Source organism: Myripristis murdjan, chromosome 10 (genome assembly GCF_902150065.1).
Source record: "Myripristis murdjan chromosome 10, fMyrMur1.1, whole genome shotgun sequence".
Taxonomy (NCBI): Eukaryota; Metazoa; Chordata; class Actinopteri; order Holocentriformes; family Holocentridae; genus Myripristis; species Myripristis murdjan.
The window spans coordinates 3278291-3305573 of record NC_043989.1 but is presented as its reverse complement, the minus strand read 5'-3'; the positions used below and the strand labels follow the sequence as shown (position 1 = coordinate 3305573).

At 42.2% G+C, this 27283-nt stretch overlaps 2 protein-coding genes across 4 annotated transcripts in view; one reads left to right on the top strand and one right to left on the bottom strand.

The window, feature by feature from the left end:
- The window catches only part of LOC115366655 (LIM and calponin homology domains-containing protein 1-like), a 146741-nt gene extending 139599 nt beyond the window's left edge, over window positions 1-7142 (top strand). For all 3 annotated transcript variants that reach the window (XM_030062209.1, XM_030062211.1, XM_030062210.1), the window contains 4 exons: window positions 1061-1153; window positions 3111-3219; window positions 3592-3694; window positions 4802-7142. In XM_030062209.1, coding sequence (XP_029918069.1) covers window positions 1061-1153; window positions 3111-3219; window positions 3592-3694; window positions 4802-4827 — 331 coding nt within the window. In that variant the 3' untranslated portion in view covers window positions 4828-7142. The remainder of the gene's footprint in view (window positions 1-1060; window positions 1154-3110; window positions 3220-3591; window positions 3695-4801) is intronic.
- Window positions 7143-9649: 2507 nt separating this feature from the next.
- phox2bb (paired like homeobox 2Bb) lies at window positions 9650-11632 on the bottom strand. Its single transcript, XM_030062328.1, has 3 exons — window positions 11392-11632; window positions 10557-10744; window positions 9650-10078 (listed from the first exon to the last, which is right to left on the bottom strand). Exons 1-3 carry the CDS (start codon window positions 11630-11632, stop codon window positions 9650-9652), a joined length of 858 nt encoding a protein of 285 aa, XP_029918188.1.
- Window positions 11633-27283: the final 15651 nt, after the last annotated feature.

The following is a 27283-nucleotide window of genomic DNA, read 5'->3' as shown; positions in this document are numbered from 1 at the left end:
TGGAATAACTTAATCTTATCAGATGAGGACCCCTGAGATTACATTTTATCAAATATGGGTCAACGGCCTGATGTGGATCAATTCACAGTGAACGTGTTGCTTCCGGACATTCAGCTGTTAAACGGGAATTGAAGCCGATACGCAGCCGGCACAGATTCACAGCCTCCCTGTTGGTAAAACTGCAGCTGCACTGAACAGAGGCTGCAGGGACGACATCATGGCTGCACGATGCTTGTTTCATCGGCTGCATGAAAGATTTTACCATTTACCCATATTTTATTTTGTTTTGCTCGAGAGTGATCATTATTTTGGCTTTTTTTGGTAAACATCAAGATCGCACAGAAGACACCACATTGGGCTGTTAAAGACATCAAGGGTTCATGTTGCCTATATGGAACATTAATTCCCCTGAATGACCAGCAGGTGGCATCATTTACCACTTAATTTTAGCCCATATTCCTCCCCCTCATGCAGCGCTCATACTGCATGACACAAAGGTCCGGCTGCAGGATGAGTCACACAGTATCACATCTCACTTTATTCTGCAGCAAATTTCCATGTCAATTTCAAGTTTCATCTTTAGAGTTCAAATTTTTGTTTTTCTTCCAACAAAGTTAAAAAAAAAAAAATCTGCTAGTGGAATGAGTTAATCCCACTTGTTGTCATTTTCTTGATCCCAGTGGCTGATCTGCCTCGTTTCAACAGATTCATGCTTCTTCCCAGAGAAAATCCCTGAAACAAGTGAAACTACACTGGAAACAAGTGGGATTATCTCATCCCACTGGCAGATTTTTTTACCTTCTTGAAAGAAAAACAAGATTTGAGCCCTGACGATGAGCCTGAATGGCGTGTGAAGACATTTGTTTGTTTTTTTTGCAGTGTGTTACAGAGCAGAGGCATGTTGTCATGAGAGAGGTTAGGTTTTTACCCAAACTGTCACCAGATCAGTGCCACCCAGCTCATCCCCGGCTTGGATTGGCTCGTCTCGGCTCAGTGGGAGCCAATAGGATTGCTGCGGCTGTGTGTCATCATCATGTTGCATGTTGCTGTCCACTTCCAGGTGCGTTCCCATTGATAATAACACGGGCCGCAGCCCGTCTAAGTCCCCTGCACCCAGCCCGCTGCCAGACACGCTGCCTCCAACGCCAAACAGGTACCGCATCACACATGGAGGGTGGGGCGTGTGTGTGTGACAGTGTGTGTGTGTGAGTGTGTGTGTGTGTGTGTGTGTGTGTGTGTGTATGACTCAGTTCATTTCTGCTTTGTCATTTTGTGCTGTGCTGCCTCCATCTCATTAACCCCCACTGCAGCAGGAGCCTCGCTGCGGCCCGGAGAGACTCTCATGACGACAAAATCTGACGGATTAAACGCGGATTAAACCTGCACGGATTTCTGTTGTTCTGTCTGATGGATGATATTTATTAGACGTGTGCATCACAGGTTTCATCAAGATGTGATATCGTACCGATTCTTCGAACAATGATGTGATATTTGCCGATATCACAAATTCTGCCACAATACAATTTTGATTTAATTAAATTCAGGGTCAGTATGAGATGATACCGTGTGTCCGTTTACCACAATCAGCCAAATGTAACAGCATAACACAAAATCATCCAAAATATGACGCCATTTTTATCACTGAAGTCCTCCAGACAATTAAATGGTTTCAGGATTAAAATAATGACATGGATCAGTGTTTTCTCATATTGCATCACTGATATTGGATCAGTTATCATTAAATCGATACATCGATCTGGATCAGTGGATTGTTACACCCCCAATATTTATTCACTTTAATTTGTTTATTTGACGACAGCAGCCCTCATTAATAGACATCTCTGTCAGTGCATTTGCCAAAAATATCGTTCTCCGCTGCATTCCCCTATTCACATGTCATTAATAGCTACAGCAACTTAAAAGTGATTATTGAAATGAATAACTGACAGTCGCGGTGGTAACGAGCTAAAAAGTGTCCCAAACTAAATGTGAGCTCCTTCATTTGTCATTACTGACAACAAACAGGCGGATAAAACAGGACAACAGGCAGCGCTGTGCCTGGTGGAGCCCGTCCGATGTTTAGCTGCCACCACTAGAGGGCTCCACTGGCTTATTTCTCAAAAACGTTAATGAGTGATACACAGGTTTGCAGGCTTTGCCCCCTAGTGGTGGTCTGGTGAATATACAGTTTAAAATCCAGCGTGTCGCTCTCAGCTCTGTTGCTGAGCACGGCTGTTTCCTCCACCTTGTGACAGTGTGATCTCCACTTTATTATTCAGACAGAGCCGGTCTGTACGGACCGTTAGCCGAGACGTGGAGACAGACAGGTGAAGAGACAGATCTGTCGTGGCATTAAAACTCTCTGGACAAGGGAACAGACGGCTTCTCCTCCAAACTCTTTGCTCTCTGTCAAATAAACTGCATTCGTTTGCACTGAGGCCAAAAGCTGCAGGAGGAACAGGACATTTGGACACAGGACTGTTCAGCTTTCACTTTATTTCCGAGCCGCAAATCTTTCACGCAACAGCGTTGTCTCGCTAGAATATAAACAATTAAAAAATGTGATTACAAAGTCTAATATAATTTTTATGGAGAGCTTGTGGAGTTGTGATGGGCTTCTTGTTTGTAATTACAGCAGCAGAAGAAAATGGTGCAAATATCGCGATAATACGATACACGATACGTACTGTAACTTTTTTTATTGCAGTTATTGAATTATGAAATGTTGTCCATCCTGTTAGTAAACTGAAAAAGTGTCGAGGGTCAGTGTGTGAATCCCCAGGTGGGGTTTGAATCACTTCCCTCTACCTGTCTATTCAGTTTTTAAGGTAAGAAATAAGACTATGACTTACACTGTCTCTCTCTCTCTGTCTCTCTGTCTGTCTGTCTCTCTCTCTGTCTGTCCGTCTGTCTGTCTGTCTCTCTCTCTCTCTGTCTGTCTGTCTCTCTCTCTCTCTCTCTCTCTCTCTCTCTGTCTGTCTGTCTGTCTGTCTCTCTCTCTCTCTGTCTGTCTGTCTGTCTGTCTGTCTGTCTCTCTCTCTGTCTGTCTGTCTGTCTCTCTCTCTGTCTGTCTGTCTGTCTGTCTCTCTCTCTGTCTGTCTGTCTCTCAGGTCCGTCAGTGGGAAGAAGCTGTGCTCCAGCTGTGGTCAGCCTTTAGGAAAAGGAGCGGCCATGATCATCGAGACTCTCAGCCTCTACTTCCACATTCACTGCTTTAAGGTCCGTCAACTCCTCCTGCAGCAGATCCCTTCTTCATCGTTAAAGATCAACCACCATCAGTTTTTAAATACAACGGGGATCCCGCGTCTCCATCAAGCCACTTTTCTCACAATTTGAAACAAAAAAAAAATCAGTTTGATGATTACTGCTATGTTGAGTCTCAACGGTCCTCACATCAGCCGACGCTCGTTTTTGCATCGTGCACCTTTCAGAGCCGGTGATGGAGATGCACCTGATCCACATTTGAACATTTGGACATTGTCAACTTCTCAAAAGTTTGCGTTTAACTAAAACTAAAAATGTCTCTCTCTCTCTCTCTCTCTCTCTCTCTCTCTCTCTCTCTCTCTCTCTCTCTCTCCCTCTCTCTCTCAGTGTGGGGTGTGTAAGGGACAGCTCGGCGACACGACCACGGGGACGGACGTCCGGATCAGGAACGGCCTCCTCAACTGCCACCAGTGCTACATTCGATCCCGCTGTGAGTCTCTCTCTCCTCATGTAACACACACACACACACACACACACACACACAAGAACTAATGAAATCTCACGGTGACGATATTGAAATTCAATGTATCGTGATACAAAAATGTAATAACATGCATCACAGGGCGGAAAAATGAATTGTGATATCAGCTGCATTTTATTCTGAAGGAGCAGCAACACACACAGCGTTTCCGTGCGTCTTGGAAAATCTGGGAAATCTGGGAATTTATAGGCTAGTTTGTTTTCCAGTCGTGGAAAATTCAAAAACTGATCAAATGTCACGAAAATATGGGTGAGATCCCGGAAAAATGATAAAGTTTGCCTGAGATCACGTGTTTGAATGTTTTGCTCAGATCACATCACACACTTTCATTTTGGCTTCACCCAGCTGTCGTGTGTCTGCAGGGCCACATGCACCGATCAAAATGATATTATTTGCTTTTTTACAACATTTTGAATCACTTTACATTCATAGAAACCCAAAACTTTGCTACAACGACTTATCCGGCGTTGTTGTCTTTTTTGTCATGTGCAGTATATTTAGAGATAGCTTTCAAACGTCCAGATTGGAAAAACCTGCAGGATCTCAGCTCTTCTCCATAGCAGCCTGACTTTGTGATTTGTTCCGGTGTGATGGGCGTATTTCATATAAACATCTCACGCAGGGCGGCTTTAATAAAGAAAATTAAGAACGTAACGAAGCGGCTCTGACTGGAGGATCCGGATCCAGAGCCGGTCCAGGAGGAAGAGCCGCGCAGAGAGTTGACGCAGCGGTTTGGGAAGAAAAACGACACTAACTTGATTTCTCTCCCGTTCGTATTTCCTGACACAAAACTGAAGCAAAACACACACATTTCAATAAAACTCTCAGCAGCCGCTCGCATTTTAAAACCACAAGAACGAATCACATCAAACTCCAACTCCAACCTGAAGCCTCTCACAGCAGCCGCTTAGTCGCTTTAGAGGATTTTGTTCATTAGAGCTGCATTTCTCCCAGCTGAAGCTCACAGAGAATCACTGCTGTCTGTCATACAAATGATATCTCTCTCTCTCTGTCTCTCTCTGTCTCTCTCTCTCTCTCTCTCTCTCTCCCTTCCAGCCGCCGGCCAGCCGACCACGTTGTGACGACGCCCAGCTGACAGAAAAGCACAATGTTCGTGGAAGAAATCCCATCCTTCTCTAAGTAGATTCTGTGCAGATCGTGTCCTCCAAAGCGTGTCGGGACCTTGGCTCCCCCCTGCAGCTCATCACCCGGAGCTCCATCCTGCCGACCGGACAGGAAACACTCCAACGCCACACACACACACACAAAAAAAAAAAAGAAAAAAAACAAGAACAGAAACCGTGTTTTTGTATGTGTGTCATCCGATACGTGAATGAAATGAATCCCCCTGTGGATTTGATTGGTCCGTGCGCTCCATCGCAGGCTCCGTCTGATCTGATCATGCACTGAGAGAGAAACCACCCCCGGGGTGGCGGCCATTTTAAATTTGAGTTCCCTCCGTGGAAACGCAGCGACATTCACTGAGGCTGAGACACAGGTAGACTAGACTGACACAGCCAACATCAACAAATCTCTAAAAATACTAATAATTTGCTGCTGTCCAGGTTTTGTAATATAATCCCATTCTAACTGGAAATTGTGGGGAAAAAAATCCCATCTAATTCCATATAATGGAAAATACACCCCGTATAAATGACTTGATTCACCAACATGAGCTCTGGTTATTATTTGACAATTATTTTTCCTTAACTTTACCTCCTTATTTGGGGTTATCGGTGCAAAAAAAAAGAGAAAAGAAGAGAAAAATAGATCCAAAGCCTGGATAGAAAACTTGATATGTGGTCAGACAGATCAGACTGGATTTTTTTTATTTTATTTTATTTTATTTTTTACTTTTTTCACTAACCTATAACAGAAAAATGCAGTTTAACACCGTAACAAAACAAACTATAGTAATCCTATATTCAAAATTCATCAGGATGCTATATAAACTCCCTGTAGGAATATCATAGTGAGAGAAAAACACCATAAAGTGCAATAATTTCAGTCAAAACTATAAACTACTGATTACCACACACACACACTAAGACCTTAGAGGAATATTAGAGTGATTTCTTTTTTTTTTTTTTTTTTCAGTAAAATCCCTTCGACCCCCCCACAGCAACTTCCTCCATGTCTCTCGTTCTGTGCTCGGAGTAAAATTAGCTTTTTTATTTTTCATTTCTTTTCTTTTTTTTTTTCCAGTTTTATTTGAACGTAGTTGCATCATCAGGGCAATAACTCGACTTTGTGAGCTGCCTCTGTGCTTCGGGTCACGTCAGGTCGTCTCCTCGGCCGGCCTCTCAGCTTCGGAAAGTCAGGACTTCATGTGCCTTAGGAAAGAAGAGGGAGACGAAACCCCACCGGCCGTCGTGTCGTTTTGTCTGCTTGATCCCGTTTTTTTAACTCAGAGCTCGAGCCGCAGACAGAAAGGCTGCATCCCCTCCCCTCCCCTCCCCTCCTCACTCACACACACCCTCCTCATCCTCCCTCTCTCTTGTGATTCCTCTGTGATTTGCAGTGATAACAACAACAACAACAACAAAACAAGCCAATGCAAAGGAACACAGTTTGTCCTCCTTGGAAATATTTGATATTTAGGCCTAGATCTCTGCAAGGGAAACCATCGATTTTACTCTGAATGTCGTTTTATTCTAGAGCAAACGCATAGACTCCTGTATGCCGTTATAACTGAGGTGTAATTTTGATAAATGCTCAGTGGTAGGACTCATTTTCAACAACCAAAACCCACCAGTACACGTGACATCTAGTGGCAGAGGTGATGTGATGAACTCTTTATACCAGCAGTTGCACCTGTGCAATATTTGGTTGGATCAAACTGAGGATTTGTGCCGCCAGTTGGACATTTTTCAGTCACTTGCTTCTTTTTTTTTTTTTTCCTTTTTTTCTTTTTTCTTTTTTTTTTTGGAACCTGTATGAGAAGAACTCGGTTGTGTATTTGTGGATGTAAATGCACGTTTTAAGCCTAAAACCAAATGATTTTGCTGTATGAGAGCAAACTAGCAGCCTCCTCCTCCTCCTGGACTCCCTGAATCATGTCCTAGCCAAGCTTCGCCCTCCTCCTCCTCCTCCTCCTCCAGGTTTATTTCTCTGATATCCAGTATTTTTAAGCTTCGGTTCTGATTGTGTATTTTATTTTCTATTTTTTATCCTTATTTAGTTGATGATGAATAAATCTCGGCTGAGTCTCTTCGCAGGAGGATCTTTTTTTTTTTTTTTTTGGAGGGGAAAGGAGAAATTGTCCAGACGGTCTTAACAGGATAGCTTGGGAATGAAAACCTTTACGTCTGTTCTGTATTTATTGTAATATTCACCTGAAACACTATCCGAAATATAGATTAATTTGATGTTAAAATGCAACGGCATTTATAGCATACTGTATGTTTATAAATAAAATGTTATAAATTAAAATCCTGCCTCGAGTTGCATTTTTTTGCCTGTTTTGAGCTGACCTCATTTCACACAAAAAAAAAAAAAAAAAAATGAAAATCCATAAAGAATAAAGAAGAATCCGTGAGGGAAACAGAGAAATATTTTAAATGCTTGATACTAAAACTAAAAAAAAAAATATGTCAGTGTGTGAAATATTTTAACCTGGTTTCATTTTTCTAAACTCAGCTGAAAAGGAAAGTACAAGGCCTTTTAAACCTCGAAGTTCATTTAAAAAAAAAAAAAAAAAAAAAAAAAAAAACAGATCTAGACACAAATTTATGGCTATATATATAGGCGTGATATGGATACAGCCATCTTTACTAGTTATTTAGTCTTGTATTGAAATGTAAAATATTTTCTCCACACAAGTGAAAAAAAAAAATCTGACATTTGGAGTGAAATAATGCCACTTGTTTCCGACGCAAATCAACTGGTTTGCAGGTGTTTTCCTGAATGTGGGCGGTGACACCGGTGGATCCCTCTGGCTAGTTTTGCTTTTTTTCAGGAGATTTACTCTTGATTGTGGAGGAAACCTTGCACAAATGAAGTTTTGAGAAAAAATATCTCCTCCTCTTGGCAGCTTTTCCCTCCTGATTTAAGAAAAATTCAGACTTTCCTCTGCGCGGCGCTGTCCCTGGTGCTGAAATAAATTAGGCTTCAAAAAAGAAAATATATCTATCTGAGGTCCTTTGGTCTCAAATTCACAGTTAACATCTTGTTTTGCTTCCAACAAGGTGAAAAACCTGCAAGTGAGATGAGATAATCCCACTTGTTTTTAGTGAAGTTTCACCTGTTTTAGGATTTTTCTCCGTAGGAACAGGATTAAATCTGTTGAAACGAGGCAGGATGAGGCAGTTCAGCCCAGTAGGATCAAGAAAATGACACTTGGTGTAGGAAAATTCTGGAAACAAGCTGAGTTTGGAGTTGGAAATAAGTGGGATTATCTCATCCCACAGGCAGATTTTTTACCTTGTTGCAAGAAAAACAAGATTTGACCAGTGAAAATGAGACAGATTAAGGAGATTTTTTTAACAGTGCATAACGTCCGTCTAATCTCAGCGGAGCCCTGGGATTTGCCATCAGCACTTAGACAGTTTGTAATCTGAATTATTTGTTTAACCCCATTCAAAGAAAACATGACAAAAGCATGGACTTCAATATTTTTTTATCATCAACAACCATTTCAATGGTACACCTGGAAAACTATGTGCACATGTAGAAATATTTCCTTCTTAAATATAAGCATTCATTACCTACATATAAATAACTTTCAGATCCTGGACAAAACGTTACATAATGCTCACAAAATGGGAGGGAACTCATCGTAAAATCAAAGACAAAGAGAGACAACATGCAAATTATATCGAAATAAATACAATGTTTGCATCCATTCCCTTTTTTTTTTTACCCAAAATAAATTTTTCCAAGGGAATTTTTGTAAAACATCAAAAAGACTGTATGGTCGATCTACGAGGGAGTATGGCCTATGGTCAACTATAGGAGACAATAATACGTATTAACACTATACAATCTGAGCCACAAAAACACTGCCGTAGAAAGACACACAAAACATACAGATTCCTGTCAAGGGTGAACATTGCAGTAGTTTGTGCCTTTTTTCGAGGAAATAATTGTGTTTATATCGATAATTTAAAGAAACTAAACTCTCAGCAGTCTTGGAAACAAAAAAAAATGTGAGAGGCTGCTTCCACACAGCAGGTTGTGTCTCTAAAGAGAAAAGAAAAGCGAGTGCATCGGCGTCTCGGTGGATGGTTGGTGTTGGTGCGCATCCGCAGTGATGGGAATGAACAGTCTCTGAATGAAAATGAGGCTCCACGTGTCCACTGCGCAAATAAACCTCTGTGGTTTTACTATAACCTGACCCAAATAAAAAGAAAAGAAAAAAAAAAAAACATCCACCTTAACAAGTCACTTAATCCAATACCGAGTCATGGGAGTTTAATTTTTCTTAAAACGAGAAAAAACTGCCTTTGAAATGAGATGCTTCACTTGTTTCCAATTATAATTGAACTTGTTTGAACTTTTCTCTTGAGAGAAATTTCATTTTGTTGATACTAGTGGAAAAATCCTTATTATTTTGCTTTGTTCTAGGCTATTCGTTATTTTTTCTAGGGAAAAAAACGAAAAAAGTGGAATTGTCTCATCCCACTGGTAGATTTTTTTTCGCTTGCTTTAAGACGAATAAGGGTTTTGAGACTAAATACGAGACTTGAGTGACTTAAGGTGGATGTTTTCGCGGTGTAAATGTCAAATGACCCACACGATGTACCGGAAGAAAACGGCGCAAGGCATAAAAATGAACGAAAAGAGTTGTCGTCTTCTTTTTTTAACTGCGTGTCATTGTCCTTGGACCATTGCTTTTCAGTCTCCGGAGGAGGAAACGGGCTGTTTCCCTCTGCGCTGTTGTTCTTCCCCCGCTGTGAAACTTCATTAGAACATGCTGGTCTTTACTAATGTCGCTTTGGCTCCGTTCTGTCTTTGCAAAGATGACAGTACGCTGGCGAACGGTCCGCCCAATGAGTCCGGGATAGAGGTGATGGTCCCCGGGGCGGTGGCCCAGCCTTGGCTCGGTGCGGTCGCCCCCATGCCGGTGGCCACGGAGGTCTTCACCTGGTCCACCTGTCCGTTCCCGGTGGTGTTGACCTGGCCTCCGGTTGGACTCGGGCCGCCGCAGTTGGAGGTGGGCACCGGGTTCGGGCCCGGTCCTCCCGTGCTGTCGGGGTCGGTGGATTTGGTCTCTTTGCTGTCTTCATCTCTGGAGTCGGACTTCTTCCCAGAACCGGACTTGGCAGCCGCCGCTGCCGCCGCAGCTGCGCGCTCCTGTTTGCGGAACTTTGCGCGTCGGTTTTGGAACCACACCTGAAATTCAAAGATTGGGAACAACAGCGATGGTCAGCCGCCAGTTTATAATGTCAAATGAAGTTGCTTGATTTCCATGAAATTGTCAACCAGTCTTCATACGGCTGTATAAATCTTAACTCCCAGTTCCAATATTCAAATAAACCCAGATAAATGAATATTATCTTGAAATTCCTAAATGCCTTTAAAGCTACTTGTGGTTTAAATGTTTGTCATGTGGCCAAAAAATGAAACCAGTTCTTTCTTGCGCGCACTGCTGTGTAAACTGTGTCACTGGGGCGACAGGTTCATCATGTCAGTGTTTCATATGAGGTCTGTTAATTCAGTGAAAATCCGTTAGAAAATAATTAATTATGCATATTGTATCTAAATGTTTCTTAATTGTATCATAACTCCACTAAATATCCTCGTGCGTAATTGTGCGTGATTGTGCGTAATGGAAGCGGTTGGTGTGTCCTTGGAGAGCCGGTGGCTGTACCTGCACTCTGGCCTCAGTCAGATCGATTTTGAGCGCCAGCTCCTCCCGGGTGTAGATGTCTGGGTAGTGAGTCTCGGCGAAAACCCGCTCCAGCTCCTTCAGCTGCGCGCTGGTAAACGTCGTCCGGATGCGTCTCTGCTTTCTCTTCTCGTTCAGTCCGCCGTGATCCGTGAAGAGTTTGTAGGGAACTGTAAACCAAATGAAATGTCACTGTTAGTCGTGTCGCGGTCTTATCTGCGGAGTAATGGAAAGATATGATCGTGTGTAATTGCTATGTTGTCAAATGGAAGTAAATTCAAATTCAATATTTTGTGCAAAATCCGGTTAGTTCGCCTGGCTAAGGCTTTCTATTCTATTATGCCTTTGATTACCTGTGAATTAGTTCAGAATTGATAACGTTGCTGACCTGTGATGCGGTTAATTGTAATGTTAAACTAATTGTTGCGCCTCAGATTGAGGTTCAAGTTTGGAAACTTGTCATAATGTTCCCATCCGCCCCGCTTGTTGCAACTGTAACTCCAATTCGGTGTCAATAATGAGCTTTAGTCTTTGGTTATCTAATTATTTTCGAAGCTTTATGTCTCATCGCAAAGTAAATAAATTATGCCTATCATTTTGGCAGCTTAAGATAATTTTGTTGGCGGTTTTGGGTGTGACTGGGATAGTATAACCCCGTAACCGAATTACCTCTTGCCTGCAATCGCTTCTAACGTGATAAATTCTTTCATTTGTGTAAGCAAATTTCGTTTGGTAAATACTAAACACATTTCCATTTTCAAATGCAATCAAGGCGTCCTATAATACGCCGGGTTGAGGCTCCGGAGCCGCTGCTTACCTGCGGCGTACGGGCTGCTTTGGTGGTCCCGCAGGGTCCCCAGGCTGCAGGACCCCGGCGTGAGGGACGGACAGCCGGAGGTGGCCCCGAAAGTGGTCCTGATGGGATTGTACTGAAAGCCACTGGCCTGACTGCACGAACTGAAGTCCGCATAGGCCGATGCCAAGCTCGATGTGTCCATCCCGGCCATACATGACTCGTAGGCAGAGGAATTTAGGTAAGAATACTCCATTTTATACATTTGAAAAGGCTCGGTGGAGTTAGAAAGCTGCACTTCCCTGGAAAAAAATGTCAAACAAAACTCAAAAATTAGGTTAAAAAATTAAAAACAAAATGAGGAGGACGCGCGGTCTGAGTAGGGGGGGAAAGATGACTTGCTTGGTTTGAACTGATGTGAAGGAGGCTGGACGGTGGGTAGATGTTCACTGCTCAGCGCCTGCTCCAAAACTGGCCTCCTTTATAGGAACCTAGCCCTGTTTTATGAAAAGCCCCCTAAGAGCCGCCTAGCCCGAGGTCTCTAGAGCATATAGTCCTCATAATAAACTTGGCTCTTTCCGCTTGGACAATAGCAAAGCGTTTGGTCTTATTGCTAGCGCTTTTTTACATGACAATAACTCATCAGTCTATTGGGCTGGCACTGGGGGCCCGGGCTGTCCAACCTCCCTATCATTGATCCCCTGCATCTCTAATTAGAATTTAATACCACGCCATTACGCACCCCCCCACCACACACACACACCACCCCTCTCCACCACATCCACCCCCCCACCCCCTCCTCCTATCCATCCACCCCACTCCTCTCCAACCACCATCTTGCCCTTTAATTCAATCACACCACTTGGAAATAATGAAAGTTGGGTGACGATTCTCCCTGATCCAATTTTCTCCAAGCTTTTAAGCCTTTTAAGCGACCGTATACCTTGGGCAGAATTTCACATATAGTATTCCCCCCTCTGCCTCTCTTTCTGCCCGTCTTGTCCGACTGTTTTCACTCTCTCCTGACTTGAGAGCTGCTCTGCTGCTCTGCACCGAGGCAAGCGCACTGCAGACGGGCCCATTTTAATCCACTACTGCGCCTTCAAATTTATATATATATTTTTTTCCTTGCGAAACAAGTGAAAAAAAAAAAAAAAAAAAAAAACTGGGGGGAAATCATCTCACTTGTTTCCCCTGCAGCTGGTTCCAGTATTCTAGTTAATATTGCATCATACCTGGTGATGCAATATTAATTAAAATATTGATATATCACACCTGCTGCAAAAAATAACATTCTTGCAGCAGGTGTGATTTATCTGCCTTATTCTGCCTTGCATGGTTTCAGGATGCAGGACACTTGTTTTCCAGAAAAAAGCCCTGAAACAGGTGAAACTGCACTGAAGCAAACTGAAAGATTCTTTCTCTTTTTTATTTTTATTATTTCAGGAAATTATCCATATTCTAAGAGTAAATATGAGGCTAAGTGGCTCGATATGTGTCATTTTTGCAGTGTGTGCACACCGAGATTTTTTTTTTAATGTTATGGTTCCACTTTGGGTTATATTTTTATTATTCCTTAATGACTGTGGCGTTTTAATCGGGTCATGGCCGTGAACCTGCAAAATGAAAATAAACTTATGAAATATCTCCATATATTAGACGATAGATATTAACATTTGCCCGCATAAATAAACGAGTTCACTCCTCAATACGAAAATGATATCACATTATTTTCTTTCTTTTCTTTTCTTTTTTTTTTTTATTTTGCCAAACCATTTTTTTTTTTTTTTTTACAAACATTATTTCTCCTTCTTCCCCTGCAGTGCCGAAGCCTGATCTGCGCTAAACTTCGGGGTGTGTTTTTTATGATTCAAATGAGTTTGTAATTGTCTTTATTACTTTCATTATTCCTTTTATTTGGCGAATAACATCTTTCTAATGAAAGTAACGAACTGGCGCGGCAGTCATCGGACCTCTTAGGCTCACAATATTGGCTGAGTGCTTAATTTGGTTTGGGGTAATAAGGTGAACCTTTCTTGCACGGCGCCTCCACACTGCGTGCTGCTGCTCTGGACCGAGTTCAAGTCCTCGCCCGGGCCGCGGCTTTTCTCCTCCGAAGCCACCAAATTACGGAGGAAAAGGAAACAGGGATTATGATGCTGAGATTAAATTTAGCAGATGAATGTCTGATGTGTCGTTTTGTTCACGGTGGTGAACCACGAGGCCTGTTCCACTGATTGAATTTGTGTGGCAGTGAGCTTGTTGTGAGCCTCTATGTAAGGAAAAATTACTGTAATATTTCTATAATATTCCTATGGGGACTCTTATTCGTAAATTTTTATCATCTGTGATATCACCATAGCATTTGGTGATGGTGGTGCAATTTTAGACCCTAGAAATTGCATGATAATTTCTTGTATAGTAATTTTAATTAACCTGCTAATTATTTTTACAGTTTTTATCTTGTTTTTATAAAATTTTAACTACTACAGTTTATTGTTGTTGCTTCCAGAGGCTCATGAGGGCTTGGGGAGATGCGAGTTGTTTAGGATAAATATTGATTTGATGTTATCCTTCATATTATTTATCTGTGCTGCGTCATAAATACAGCTTGGGCTGGGAGCTGCGTGGTGGAAGGAAAACTCAAATCAAAGCCATGCAGATAAAGAATTTTCCAGGAAAGAAAATGATCAATATCTTGATATGTAAGGAGTGATCTGTCTTTTTCTGCCTTGTTTCATGATGCTGGAGCCAAAAATGTCCTGAAATTATATCGAAATATGAAATGAAATATCAGCTCATTTTCAGATTATTTCCCACTTTTTAAAATAAGATGCATGTAAAATGAAAGTAAGATTCTCAAGGCCAATTTGTGTGTCTACCTTACCTGCACATGCTTTTTTCTATTTACTTTTTTTTTTTTATTTCGGTAACTAGACTGAATAAAAACAAGATTTGAAGACTGAATGTGATACCAAAATGCCTTCTTAAGGTGGACATTTTTTTTCCACGCAAGGTGCAGCACATTGTCTGGTGGAAACAGAGAAAGTCCCGGCTGCATTTGCCATCAATTATTTTTTTCCACAATTGCTGACGTGTTGCAGTGTGTTTCTGTCTTTTCTCTCCTGTGTACATTCCCCTTTCAGAGATCAACGAGGGAGAAAAAAAGTTAAATCTTTCTTGACACAACCCGGACCCTATTATGTAAATGTTGTCTTTTTTTATTTTCTCTTTCTACACGCGAGCTGGGACCCAAAAGTTGTACCAAATGGTTAATTTAATTATTGAAACCAAAGAGCCAAATGGTTCACCGTCCTCCCTCCACGCGTCTGGCAGCGAGAAAAGAAACCCATCTCTGGGAATTAATCTAATAACGCTCAAAGAAACGAGAAGTCTTTTCTGATATTTTGCCGAGGCAAATACAATTATAGCTTTTAGCCATCGGTTTCTTTCAGTGAACCGGCTCTTTATTCTTGTGGTCTATAGTCCGTCCACCATAGTCCACCAGCCATTGAAACGCCTCCTTTTATAGTTTCAACATCTTTTAATTCTTTCAGCTGGTTTGAAAAAAAAAAAAAGTCTGAAGGGTGGACATTGATGTTTAGATATTTTGATTTAAGAATATTAAACCAGAAAGGACAAATTTTGCAGTCTGGGTTAAACTTTCAACCTCAAGGTGATTTGATTTAACTCAGAGGATTTTTTTTTTTTTTTTAAGCTTTTTGCAAAACACAACATTTGCAAAACTGTGCGCTGCATCGGGCCCGCAGGTTGCACGGCTCTTCATATTGAGCACCAGCTTCCCAAAGCAAACACGCAGCGATGGGCGGAATCAGTGATTTACAGTTAGTGTAATGATCCTTTAATTCAAGTCAAGCGGTGGTTAATTTGTGATTCAGTGGCGTATAAAGAGCTCCGGCCATATGCGCTCACTTAAATAAATCAGGAAAATGCGATGTGTGCAAGACCCTAAATTTCCTGGGCAAGTGCCGGACAATAGCCGGGATGGACACTTTTAAAGGCTGCGAGGAACTCCTCTCCATTTAGTGCGCACTATCGTTGCTCAGCAATATAGGAATGCGGGTCGACAGGAGGGACAAAAAGAGGAACAAAATGCCATTGTCTCTGGATGGATTGGATGGATCCACTCCCCGAAAAGGCGAGGAACAGAGGAGGATAAAGAGAGAGGGCGAGGGGAGGGTCCCGCTGTCACATTTCACATCTAATGTCTCACTCCTCCGCCCGAGGAAATCCTGCGCTTATCAAAACGGTTATTAATAAGGCCTTGTGCTGCCGGGGAGGGGCTCGGCAACAGATAACATCAAATATTCATTTCGGCGTGCTCTCATGACAATTTAGCGTGATATCTCAATTTGACAGGATGGAGAGGCATGGGTTTCACCTGCAAAAAAGAGAGAGAGAAAATCAGGAACGGTGGTTTGTGCGACAGTTTCTCCAAAACGGAGTGATTCGCCTGTTTGAGAATGAGAAATTCATATCTTGACCGAACCCTGTATTACAGGACTTTATTGTATTATATATTATGGTCCCACGCAAACCATTTGTGCCTATAATAATTTATCTTCCACTTTTGATTGTTGTTTGTATTTTCTGTCATTCTCGTGAGCAGCATCGGTTTTTTACCAGCTCCAACTGCGCACTAAGATGTTAATGACACAACAGAAAAAAATCAGAGTTAAAGGTGTTCCGGACTTGTGCGTAAAAGGCGCATCGCGTTTCCAAGCGCACAGATGGAAAGTGACATCTGGGGAAGAGGAAAATTCAATTACAGGCTGGTGTCTTCTCTCGGTGTCTGCAGGAAGAGAAAAAAAAACAGAAAAGTTGCACAAAAGACGTCAGTGTTCGAGCCTGCTGCGTTCAGGCGCAGTCACGATGTTGGTTGTTACTGCAGTTTTGACGTGTTTTCACCTGATGCGTCTTCAGTCTGAGGCCGCTGTGCGCCTCGGTGATGGTGAGGAGCATCTTCCTCATCCCAGTTTTATCCTCGTTTTAATGTGGAGGACAGAGTCCAGACGCCTTCAATGTGGATATGACTTTCAGGGGTGATGCCATTGCAAAAGCATCATAAAAATAAGGCATTTAGATGCGAGGCAGAAATGTTTTTTATTTTATTTTATTTTATTGTATTGTATTGAAAATATTATTTATTTCTGTTTTTACTGGCTTAAATTTGATTTCTCATGTTTATATGTTGCTTGATAATCAACAGGATCCATATCCCTTTTTTATGTAGCCTATATGGGAATGAGTGAGCAGTGTTTACAGATCCTGTACCTGAGGGAAAAGGTGAAGCGGATAAATCTGTGACTCCTCATGCCTGCAGACGCAGAGCTGCATGACATGTCTCCCTGCTCTGCACATTAACTCGTCTGTTGTCTTGCAGATGCTGCAGCCGGGGAGCACGGCCTGCCTGCCCGGGTCGCTCCGGCCCTTATGAAGCTTCTCCGGAGCTTCCCAAGTGACCAAGAGACCAGCGAGTGGATTAACATAAAAATCTTATTCCGGCGGATAAGATTAGGAAACATATTACCCTCAAACGCGGCCTTGGCACGGGCGAGAGCCAGGCAAGGAATCAATTACTAAATTACTCCAACCTCTAAGTCGACATTAACGCAGAGAAATGCCATCGACCGGTTCTGAAATAAGATTTCGCAAAGATGTGATCATTAAATCTCTTGCCAGTGTTCAAGAATTTGATTCATAAAATTGTCTGAAATGAGATGGAATTAAATTCTTATCGGAGCTCTTGTCATCGTTTCATCCCGCGCTGTTTAACATTGGTCAATGGCCTTCATGAGATTTTCCCTGTAAATAAACTTAGTAATTGAATCCTCCTCTCCACGACACATTGTTTGGTTGTTATTAATTTATTGCAGCGGGGCGGAAGGCTGGGACGGCGGCGGGCTGCAGAGCCGAGCCCGGCCGGCCGCACGGCTCTCTGCCCGGCGTGGCTGACAGGCTGCAAACAAACCGGCTGCCACGGAGAAGACCCGCAAAAAACTGCAAACTCCCAAACAATCCGAGCCAGTCATCTGTCAAATGTTTCTCCTTTTTTTTGCATTTCAACCCTCATACCCTCGCCGGGGTCAAGGCATATTTTATTTAGCATTATTCCTCCCAGCATTAGCAATTGACAATTATTAGCCCCAGCCTCATAAATCAGCTGCGTGACCCGTTATTATTGTTGAATTGAATAGCTGTTGGGGAAGTGAGGGTCAGTGTCATTAACTTGCCCCCCTCCCCACCTCTCCTCCCTCCCTCCACCCACCACCCACCACCACCCTCGGGCCCCCTGAAGGCATTTGGCCCTCTATACAAGGACCTGCTGGCTAATGATGCCGTGTGGTCGCTCTAAAAGCTTAATCACACATGCATTAAGCGGGAGACAGCGGCCTTTTGTGCGCACGTAGGTTTACTGGAATTAAGCGATTAATGGTCATCTGAGCGGCAGGCGACAAGGCGGCGCATCGAGAATGATGGAGCGATTTTTAATGTCAGAAGCAGAGAGAAAAAAAAAGAAAAAGAAAAGAGCCCGGCCTGCAGGAGAGGAGGCAATTACAGTAGGCCGTGTCTCCCAATCCATCATAAAACGTCAAGGTCATTGTAAAGCTCTATTGATTATTATTTATGCAGCGCATTGTAATGTTTATTGCTCCCAAAATTATAATATGCAAAAAAATACGATATGTAAACGCGGCACCTGCCGTCATATTCAAAAAAGCTGCAGGGGTGATTTGTCTCGGCTCGTGCATCAAGCCATCCCACACACACACACACACACACACACACACACACACACACGTGCACACCTCCTTGTTTCATATTCTTTTGATGTGTTATGACTAAACATGTGGCCTCGCTTTTACATCTCATGTGTTCATCCCCCCGGGCAAAAAAAAAGGCACAGCTCTGAATGATTTTCCAGCAGCGAGTCCTGTGATTGGTTCCTAAACCTGATACGGTCCAATAGGAATCTGTGTATTTATATATGTAGGCTATGTATGTCTGTGAGGTATTTATTTCAGCATATCCAGTAGGATCATATATACAGCCCAGGGGGTCATGTGGTTTCCCTGATCTAACAGGGGCGTAGCCAGGAAGTATGAGTCCCATGTGCTAGACGTGCTAGACCCCCACCCTAAACACACACACACACACACACACACACACACACACACACACACACACACACACACACACAGCAATAAAACAATTTGATTGTCTGCCCTTAATTGGCCACAGTGACTTTACAACCTACAAGTGACGATCTTTCATTCTTTCATTTGGTCCTGAAGAATAAGGACTGAAACATTTTTAGGATAAAGAGAAATACTTTTGGAGTAAGTGTGTGTGTGTGTGTGTGTTACACCTTCTTCCTTCAGCCGAGTTGCCAGAAAAAAATGTTTGTGTTTTGCATTTCTGCAAATCAAGGAAACGTTGAAATGGATTTGATTCCCATGTCAAGCAAGATGTTCATTTTTAGCCTAATATTAGCCAAAAGCTAATAGGTAACGTTTCACAACATTAACTTTTTCTAACCTTAACCATGACCACAAACCTTCTGCTAACCTTAACCGAGTAGTTTTGGTGGCTTGTGAGGCGAACAAAAGTGACAGAAGTAGCTCACAAGCTAATTTCAGCTGTGGTTCCTGCAGGAGCCCTGCCTGCAGCTGAAAAGGCTCCAGAATCGACCGTCACATGACGCTGACAGGCTCCACCACGCCGGCTACAGGGTTCAATTTTAATATGCAATGCATTTTTGGGTTCAGAAACGTCGACATGTCAACATATGTGTTGGTGTGCAGAAACGTAAAATGACAACATTTTATTCTTGCAACTGGATCGCCAAACATCTGCATCTGTCCATCCACAGTTTAAACATACCTCCACAAATTATTACAGATCAGCTGATCAACACACTGATGATTACAGTTTTGGGTTGTTATTGGGTTATAAGCAGCTGTCATGAATAATGAAAACCATTCAATAAAATTTTAACATAAGGTTTTGCAGCATTTTCATGTCACTGTCACCAAATATACAGGTGCATTTTAATGGGTTTTACTTTACAAAATTTCTTCAAATATCTAAAACTGACAGTTATCTATCACACAGCCACTTAACAATTTTGATATTCATAACAATTTTGAATTTATTTGGGAAAGGAAGTGTCTCCCTGACTCAGTGTTTTGAGTGTGTTTCTGACAGAAATGTTCATAAATGTTTAATGTCAAGTCTCCGGTGAATTCTGTGCACGTAAATAAATGACAAATCAGATTCAGTGAGACCCAGACAGGACAGACGGGGGTTTTCTCCCCAAAACAACTATGCATCCATTTTGAGAAACCAATATCCTTTGTCAACAGCTTTTTTTTTCAGAAACACAGACGATTTAATTCTCTTAATGCCACTGTCAGTGCACAGAGTAAGAACTAACTCCATCAGTGTGACTGGGGAGATAATGGAGTCAGATCATTTTCAGGCTGAGTTTCAGTGAAGAAAAGGTTTTTATTTCTGCCTGTTTTGGTTTGGAGGGCAGCAGGATGAAGGCCGCGTCCTCTTCCTCGCTGTCAGAAACCTCCATCTGCACCGACAGCAGAGGCCGACTTTTATTGCCACGACCGTCGGCCAATGGCAGCGCCTGTTGATCAATCAAGCCTAATTTGATTGGATGTAATCCTTAAAGAACCGCCAGATGGGAGCCGGTAGAGTCAGTCTGCCCGGTACACACTCTGATTCACTTCCTGTTCCCAGAAGGCCGTTCTCCGCGCCACAGAAACCCAAGTGGACTGATTGGCCTTTGCAGCTGAGATCAATACATTTGAACGGCTGCACACAAGATGGCCGCTGTGCAGAATGCCTCAAAACGTTGTGGTGTAAATGAGCGCTAGTGAATTACATCGCACAGAGTTAAGGATGCAGCTGATAGTGTGAAGCTTTAAGTGTGGACCAATATCAAGTATCGATCACGTGTGTTGATCAGCACAGCTTTGGATCATTACTTTGGGCTCACTGGACAAAATAATTGATATAAAATCCTTCTTTTTGCACCTCATTTCAGGAATCCAGGCCTCTGTGTGCCCAAAATGCAGAAAGTGAAGGCAGTTTGCTTTTATTTGTGACATGTTACTCAGAGCTTTTGGTGTTAGAAATTAATGTTGAGTAAAATCTGGTATCAACACTTTATTTTAGCCTTGTACCAACACCAGCAGGCCACCACCGTCAGTGCTGGTCCATCACAGTGAAATTCAGATTTATTTTTTTGATGTGTTGCAGCAGCTTCAGTTCTGTCGAAAATCCTGCCTGCCAAAAAGTGATACCTCCTCAAATCTGCAGCATCTCACTTTTGCTTTAAATGGAAAGTTGTGGCTGAAATTGAAATTCTGACCCTATCTGCCATTTCTAACCATTTTTGTGTTTTCAGCGAGCATGGAAACCGTATTTCTCGATGTTTCCTCCTTCATAAAAGTGCCCTCACAGGTTGAAGGCACCACATTCTTTACAAATAGCCTACAGCTGGGGAGCCGATCAGGCAGATAAAGCTGATTTAAGGTGTGTGAGAGAGTCCTTAAGGTGTTCCGAAAAGCCTGGGAATCAACAATGTGTGTGTTTCTGTCTCCCAAAAATAGCAGATACCATGAAGTCTTTGATAAAATGCAGCCACATCGTTACACTCAGTGTGCTCAGGACGTCTGATGGAGAGTAATGACAGAGTTATTCCACGCTGCAGTGCATCCATCTCAGCCGCACTGAAGGAGGTGGCCGTGCGACGTTAAGGAGCCTCGTTTCTACCCCTTTCTATTTCTATGCCCTGCATCTTCCCCTCGCCGTCTCCCCCGAGGAAGCTTGACGTGACAAATAGCCGGATCGGCACTTTTCTGCAGCAAAACCAACATGCCCCTCATCATCGCCGGGTGCAAATTTGATCAGAACACACCCAGAATCCCCTGGCTGCCTGATGATGAATTGGCATATTAGGAACAATGTTTATGCATCAGGCCAGCGCTCTCTGGCAAATGACAGTAAATTGCCTCTCAGACAAATCTCCGGCCTGGGATTCCACTGACTGCAGATGAATTGAGCCTTCCTGGACCCGGCGGGTTCCAGGAAAACCTTGTCAGAGGAGAGCAGATGAAGACTCCACACACGCTTTGGTCATCGGCACCTCGTTTGTCCAACGTGAGGCTGAAGAACCGAAACCAAAATGCACCTTCACATCAGTGATTTGACCAAAGCTCCACTGATAACAGCTGCTGACTGTCCACCATCTATTTTCTTTTTTTTAAAGTTTTGGAATCTGTTCTGTCACGTTTGCTGAATATGAAGATGAATCACACAAACCTCTAAATGCACAGCAGCACCTCAGAAAAAAAAAAAAACACCATGTTTATTTCAAAGGATAAGTCATTTAGGCTCATATTCACTGCTCAAATCTTGTTTTTCTTCAAATAAGGTAAAAAAAAAAAAAAAAAAGATCTGCCAGTAGGATGAGATGATCCCACTTGTTTCTAAGGCTGATCAATTTTCTTAAATCAAGTGTCATTTTCTTGGTCTTATTGGGCTGATCTCCCTTATTCTGCCTTGCTTCAACAGATTTATATTTGTTCCCAGAAAAAAAAAAAAACCTGGAACAAGTGAAACTGCATTGTAGACAAATGGGATTATTTCATCCCACTGGCAGATTTTTGTAATATTTTATGAAAAACATGATTTTTAACACCAACGTTTGACCAGATATGTAATTTTTAGAGTACCAAATGTTTTGCAGTGCAGTGATCTGTGTAAAGCTACACTGATGACTTACTTATTATTATCATTTCTGTATATATACACTTTTAATAAACTGTGTCACATGTTATTTTCCGGTTGATGAAGTGACCCGTGAAGTCATGAGCTGAATCTGGCTGTTCATATCGCTTTTATATGAATTTACGTCAGTGTAAGCCGGTCTAGCTGGGCTTGGTCCGAGTCCAGACTGAAGCCTCAGAATGAAAACCAATCGCCCGGGGCTGATATGGAGCCACCGTGAGAAGACAGAGCAGAACCGTAAGAGGAGCAATAAAGCTAATGTGATCAAAGAGAATGGCTCTCTGAATAGAGGTGGGATGAAAGCCCCTGAAATCTGGATTTGCAGACCCCGGCAGAGGTGACAGAATGATGAAGTTTCTATTGGATTTACTGAGAGTCGAAGGCAAAGTGGCCCCCAAAACTGCCACCGCCGCTGCGCTCATATGGAATTGATAGGCGATAGGTGTTCATAAAGCAAATTATGGTAGACTTGGTAAGACTTTAGATAAATAACATCCCAGACTGGAAAAGTTGTCAGAAATGTATGAACTGACTCAATTCATTAACAAGTTCATGTTTGTAGCATTCAGGGTAATATCGTATTAATAGTTTTTCTGTGGAAATTTTGATTTGAGCTCAAAATAACACTTACATGTAAATGTGTGTGGCTGAAAATGAGCACAGTGACTCCATGAATCATTTCAGGGTAAATAAAGGTGAGAGAAATTAATAGTACTAAGCATCACTGGATATTTTTCAGTTCCACTGCTGGTCAAAGCTTCCTGTGTGATAGCAGTTCTTCAGCTAAACTTTTAATATTACCCATCTCTGTTAATTAGAAAAGCTTCTGTTTTTTTTCTTCTTGTCTATTCTGTTCTATACCACAGTTCATACAAATGAACGATGCCCAATATTCTTCAAAAATAAAATAAACTGATAAATGCAACACAATAAGTTGAAGTGAAGCAGAAAAACAGTTGGTTGTTATTAGTTGTGTTTATGGGCAGCGGGAAAAACATGAGCTCTGTTTTGGTGGTGAAATTAATTCAATATCTTAAATAAACACCTTTCCTCAAGTTTTTTTTTTCATCTACCATTGGAGTTTGTACATTTAATCTGAAGTCAGACACAATAAATGTTTACAGCACAGCAGTAGTGTGTAAACTGCCTTGCTCTTTCTTTTGTCTCTTTTGTATTTTGTTTAATTGGTCTTTTTCTAATAGTCTGCATTGATGTAAAAGGCAAACAAAAGTGTTTCATTTTCCTGATTATGGACACTGGATCCTCACCTGTTGTTCAGCAGCTGTGGATTGCAAAATAAAAAAATAAATAAATGAACACATTATCTGTAACCGTCTGATTTTCTGCCTGTCCGGCTCACCTCTTGTCGTCACCTTCCTGCCCAAGAATGTCAACTCCATGTCGAGTTTACACAAGGTCACGCAGTCTGATTGGTGGATATCTGTGTTCAGGAATTCAGTGACACACAAACAGAAGTAAGAAAGCTTCAATGTCAGCAATGCCGCTTTGTTTACATTCAGAAACACTGGAAAATATGCTCAATCATGATCACAAGGCAATCTTACATAAACAGATTTGAATTTCCCTGTTTTCCCCGTGCACACTACAGCACCAAACCATGGAACAAATATTAAAATTGATCCACTTTGGAGATGGAATTCAAAATTTTCAGCGGTTGAATACACAATGTTTGGAATGAAGGCCCAAAACATAGAATACCAAAAAATTCAAAATCGCCCCACTCATTGTGGACGTAGCTATAAGCTGTATGATTTACACGGTGTGATTTTGGGCTCTCCCAGACGAAAGACGACAACGTGGAAGAAATGTGGCCATGTCTTTGGTCTTGGCTCCAAAATGGCGGTCCTACATCAGAGTCAGAAATTTAGGAAAACCATCACACAATGTAACAGCTGCTACAACCTCCATCTACTAAGCAACCAATAGGAACGCAGCATAAAATGAAGCAGTGATCAACACGACACTAAACGAAATGAGATTCCAACATAGAAAAAAACAACCTGTTCCACCTTCTCCTCCTCCTCTTCTTTGGATTTTTGTCCAAACACATTAATATCACTTAATATTAGCGATTAAAATTAATACATTAATATCACATAATATTCATAATTAATATCAGCACATTAATATCACAATTGCAAGGCTCCATTCCTGCTGTGCGTCACTGTTTACCATTACGGTGACTCAGATGGATGACGTACGCTGATGATGTGTTCGTCTATATTGACTTGGGTCTTAGCCAATAAGAATCAGTTGCTCGGATCATTATATAGTTTACATACATCAAACTTGATGTAACGCACAGTGTGGCTTACAATAAACTTATAAGACTGGTGAAATCTCACGGTGTGCAGATGCCATTGTTTGTGGTAATAGAGATATTTAACATCATCGTATCAGAGGATCATGCGAAGCGGACCAAAAGAAAAGGTGCCTCTGAGTATTCAAACATGAGAAACCAGCACTTCAAAATCTCTGTGAAGGTTTTGGAACATTTTAAAATCACCAACAAAAAAAACTTAGTAAGTGGTCATTCTTGATGCCGAGCCCTGCCTGTCAAACATCAGCGGCATCTAACCAGCGCAGACAGCACGCCTGAGGGTGTGTCGAGGTCCCGTTCGGCCCCTATTCAGATCACAAAACGCCCCGGCAGTTTGCATCCACGTCGGTTCGTCCGCCCTCTCCTTCCCCCGGCCGTGTTTGCAGGTTTGCATCTGAATCAGGGGGCTGGCGGGGGCCCGAGCGCTCGGCCACGTGGACCAGATTGATGTCATTGTCTCGGCACACTGACCTTTGCTGTAATACCCATGGCAGACATCACAAACTCTCACATCAATTTAGCCCAATTGGATGTGGCATGTCTTGGCTAACTCAATTTGTGGAGAAATGCACCTGTCTCTGCCTTCCCTCCCTATAGATTTACTGAATTGGGAGGAGGAGGGTGGGGGTGTGGGGGGGGTATTGCAGGGAAGAGAAAGGGAGAGTGAGGGGAGAGTTTTTGGAGTGGAGTCACACACACACACACACACACACACACACGCATATAAACACCAGCCTCTCTCCCTCTTTCTCTCAGCTCTTCCATACTTTGCAGAAGTAGCCCTTCTGCGGCAGCACACACTCTGTTGTTTGTGTGTGTGTGTGTGTGTGTGTCTTCCAAGGTCTGGGCAGAGCGTCTGGGAGGAGCAGAAGGAGAGCCATTAGCCCGGCGGTAATCAGATTAGAGCGACGTTAAAGGGGGATGTGAATTTAAACAGCCAGCAGAGAGAAGAAGAGGAAAAGTTGGAGGTGTTATTAAGGTTGTTCATTACTCATATGCTCTGTGTGTGTGTGTGCGTGTCTGAAGTGTGTGCATGCTTTTGTCTGGTGCATGAGGTGACTTTTGTGTGCAGCGTGTGTGTGTGTGTGTCCGTGTGTCCATACAGTAAATGCGTGTGTGCGCACTTGTACAGTATGTGTGTGTGCATGCATGACAGCCTGTTTAAGCACATGTGTGTGCTACTGTTTGTGTGTGTATGTGTGTGTGCTACTGTTTGCGTGTGTGTGTGTGTGTGTGTGTTTGTTGGTTTTATGCAAAGCAGGCGAGCTGTCAGAGATGAATAATCTGTGTTGGGTTGTGAGCATTAGGTAATGAGCAGCATGCTGCGAGCTGAGGCAGAGGCCCTCCATCTGTGCTGATACTGTTTATTTGTAGTCTCACACACACACACACACACACACACACACACACACACACACACACACACTTGTATTACTAAACTTGGGAGGACCTTTACTGACTGCATTCATTCCGTAACACCTAAACCTAATCCTAATTCCAATCTTAACCCAAAATCCAAGTCATATCTCTAAACTGTCTTCTTAATCCATGCAGAAATGTAATATATGTAGATATAGGTGATATAGGGCATATATGCATATCAAATCAGCCCGGTCGACAGGAAAAAATGTTTGGCATTTCTTGTTTCTGCAAGTGAAGGATACGTTGAAATGTCATGTTTTCGGTTTCATGGTTTAGTATAAAATGTGCTGTTAATGGTCATATTTTACATTTCTGCAAACCAAGTGCAAGAAATGTCAACAGGAAGTTCCCTCTGCAGACTGGGGTTTGATTCCCATGCCATGTGAGAACCATGTTCAGTTTTAGCCAGCTAACCATTAGCTTGCTCATATTATCACACATTAGTTAACATTTTGCAAAAGTAACCATGACCTTTTTTTATAACTTTAACCGTGTAGTTTTGGTGGCTAACGGAGCTAACAAAGCAAACAGAGCTAACGAGCTAACGTCAGCTGACACAGGCTCCACCACACCTGCTATAAGTCTAAATGTTGATATGCAACATATTTTTGGTTTGGAAATTTGTTTGGTTTGCGGAAATGTAAAGTGGTAACATTTCACTCTGGTGACTCAGTTGATTCTAAACACCCATTTGCATTAAAATTTGACACATTTTCATGCATTGACGTATATGTCTAATATGAGAGCCATGACAAATCCATGTGTCCTCCCCATTGTTTACATAAGTTAGACACGTCAACACATGGGCTGTTTCACTGTATGCAGGGAATGCTTTATATGTTTGGTTCATATTTGACTTTATATGTAGCATAAGATAATATTTCTCTGCTACAGGGACGTACACCATGTTCTTACGTTCATATGTGCAGCAATTGATTTGTGTTTGAAAAACAGAATTACACCCTAAAACAGCAAAGGGACACCAGAAACACAATGTTCATTACCAATACCTGTTTTTAAACTGTGTTGATTTGTTTTAAAATGCATTTTTCCTGTTACTATGCAACCCCAAATGATAACATTAGCATTAAATATACTCTACTCTACTTGTTGGATGCTGTTGTCATTTATATGCTGTATATGAAGTCTATTGTGTTAGCAGAAAAAGATATTATATCATTTCAGCTATGCATGCAAATGACAGATTATTTTATTTCCTCTGCCATGTGACCTCAGAGGGTCTGTGCATTATGATGCCATCTGAGCCTCAGAGGGAAATAAGGCCGAGTCACCCGCAGGCCCGGCGGATGCAGCGATAAGGTC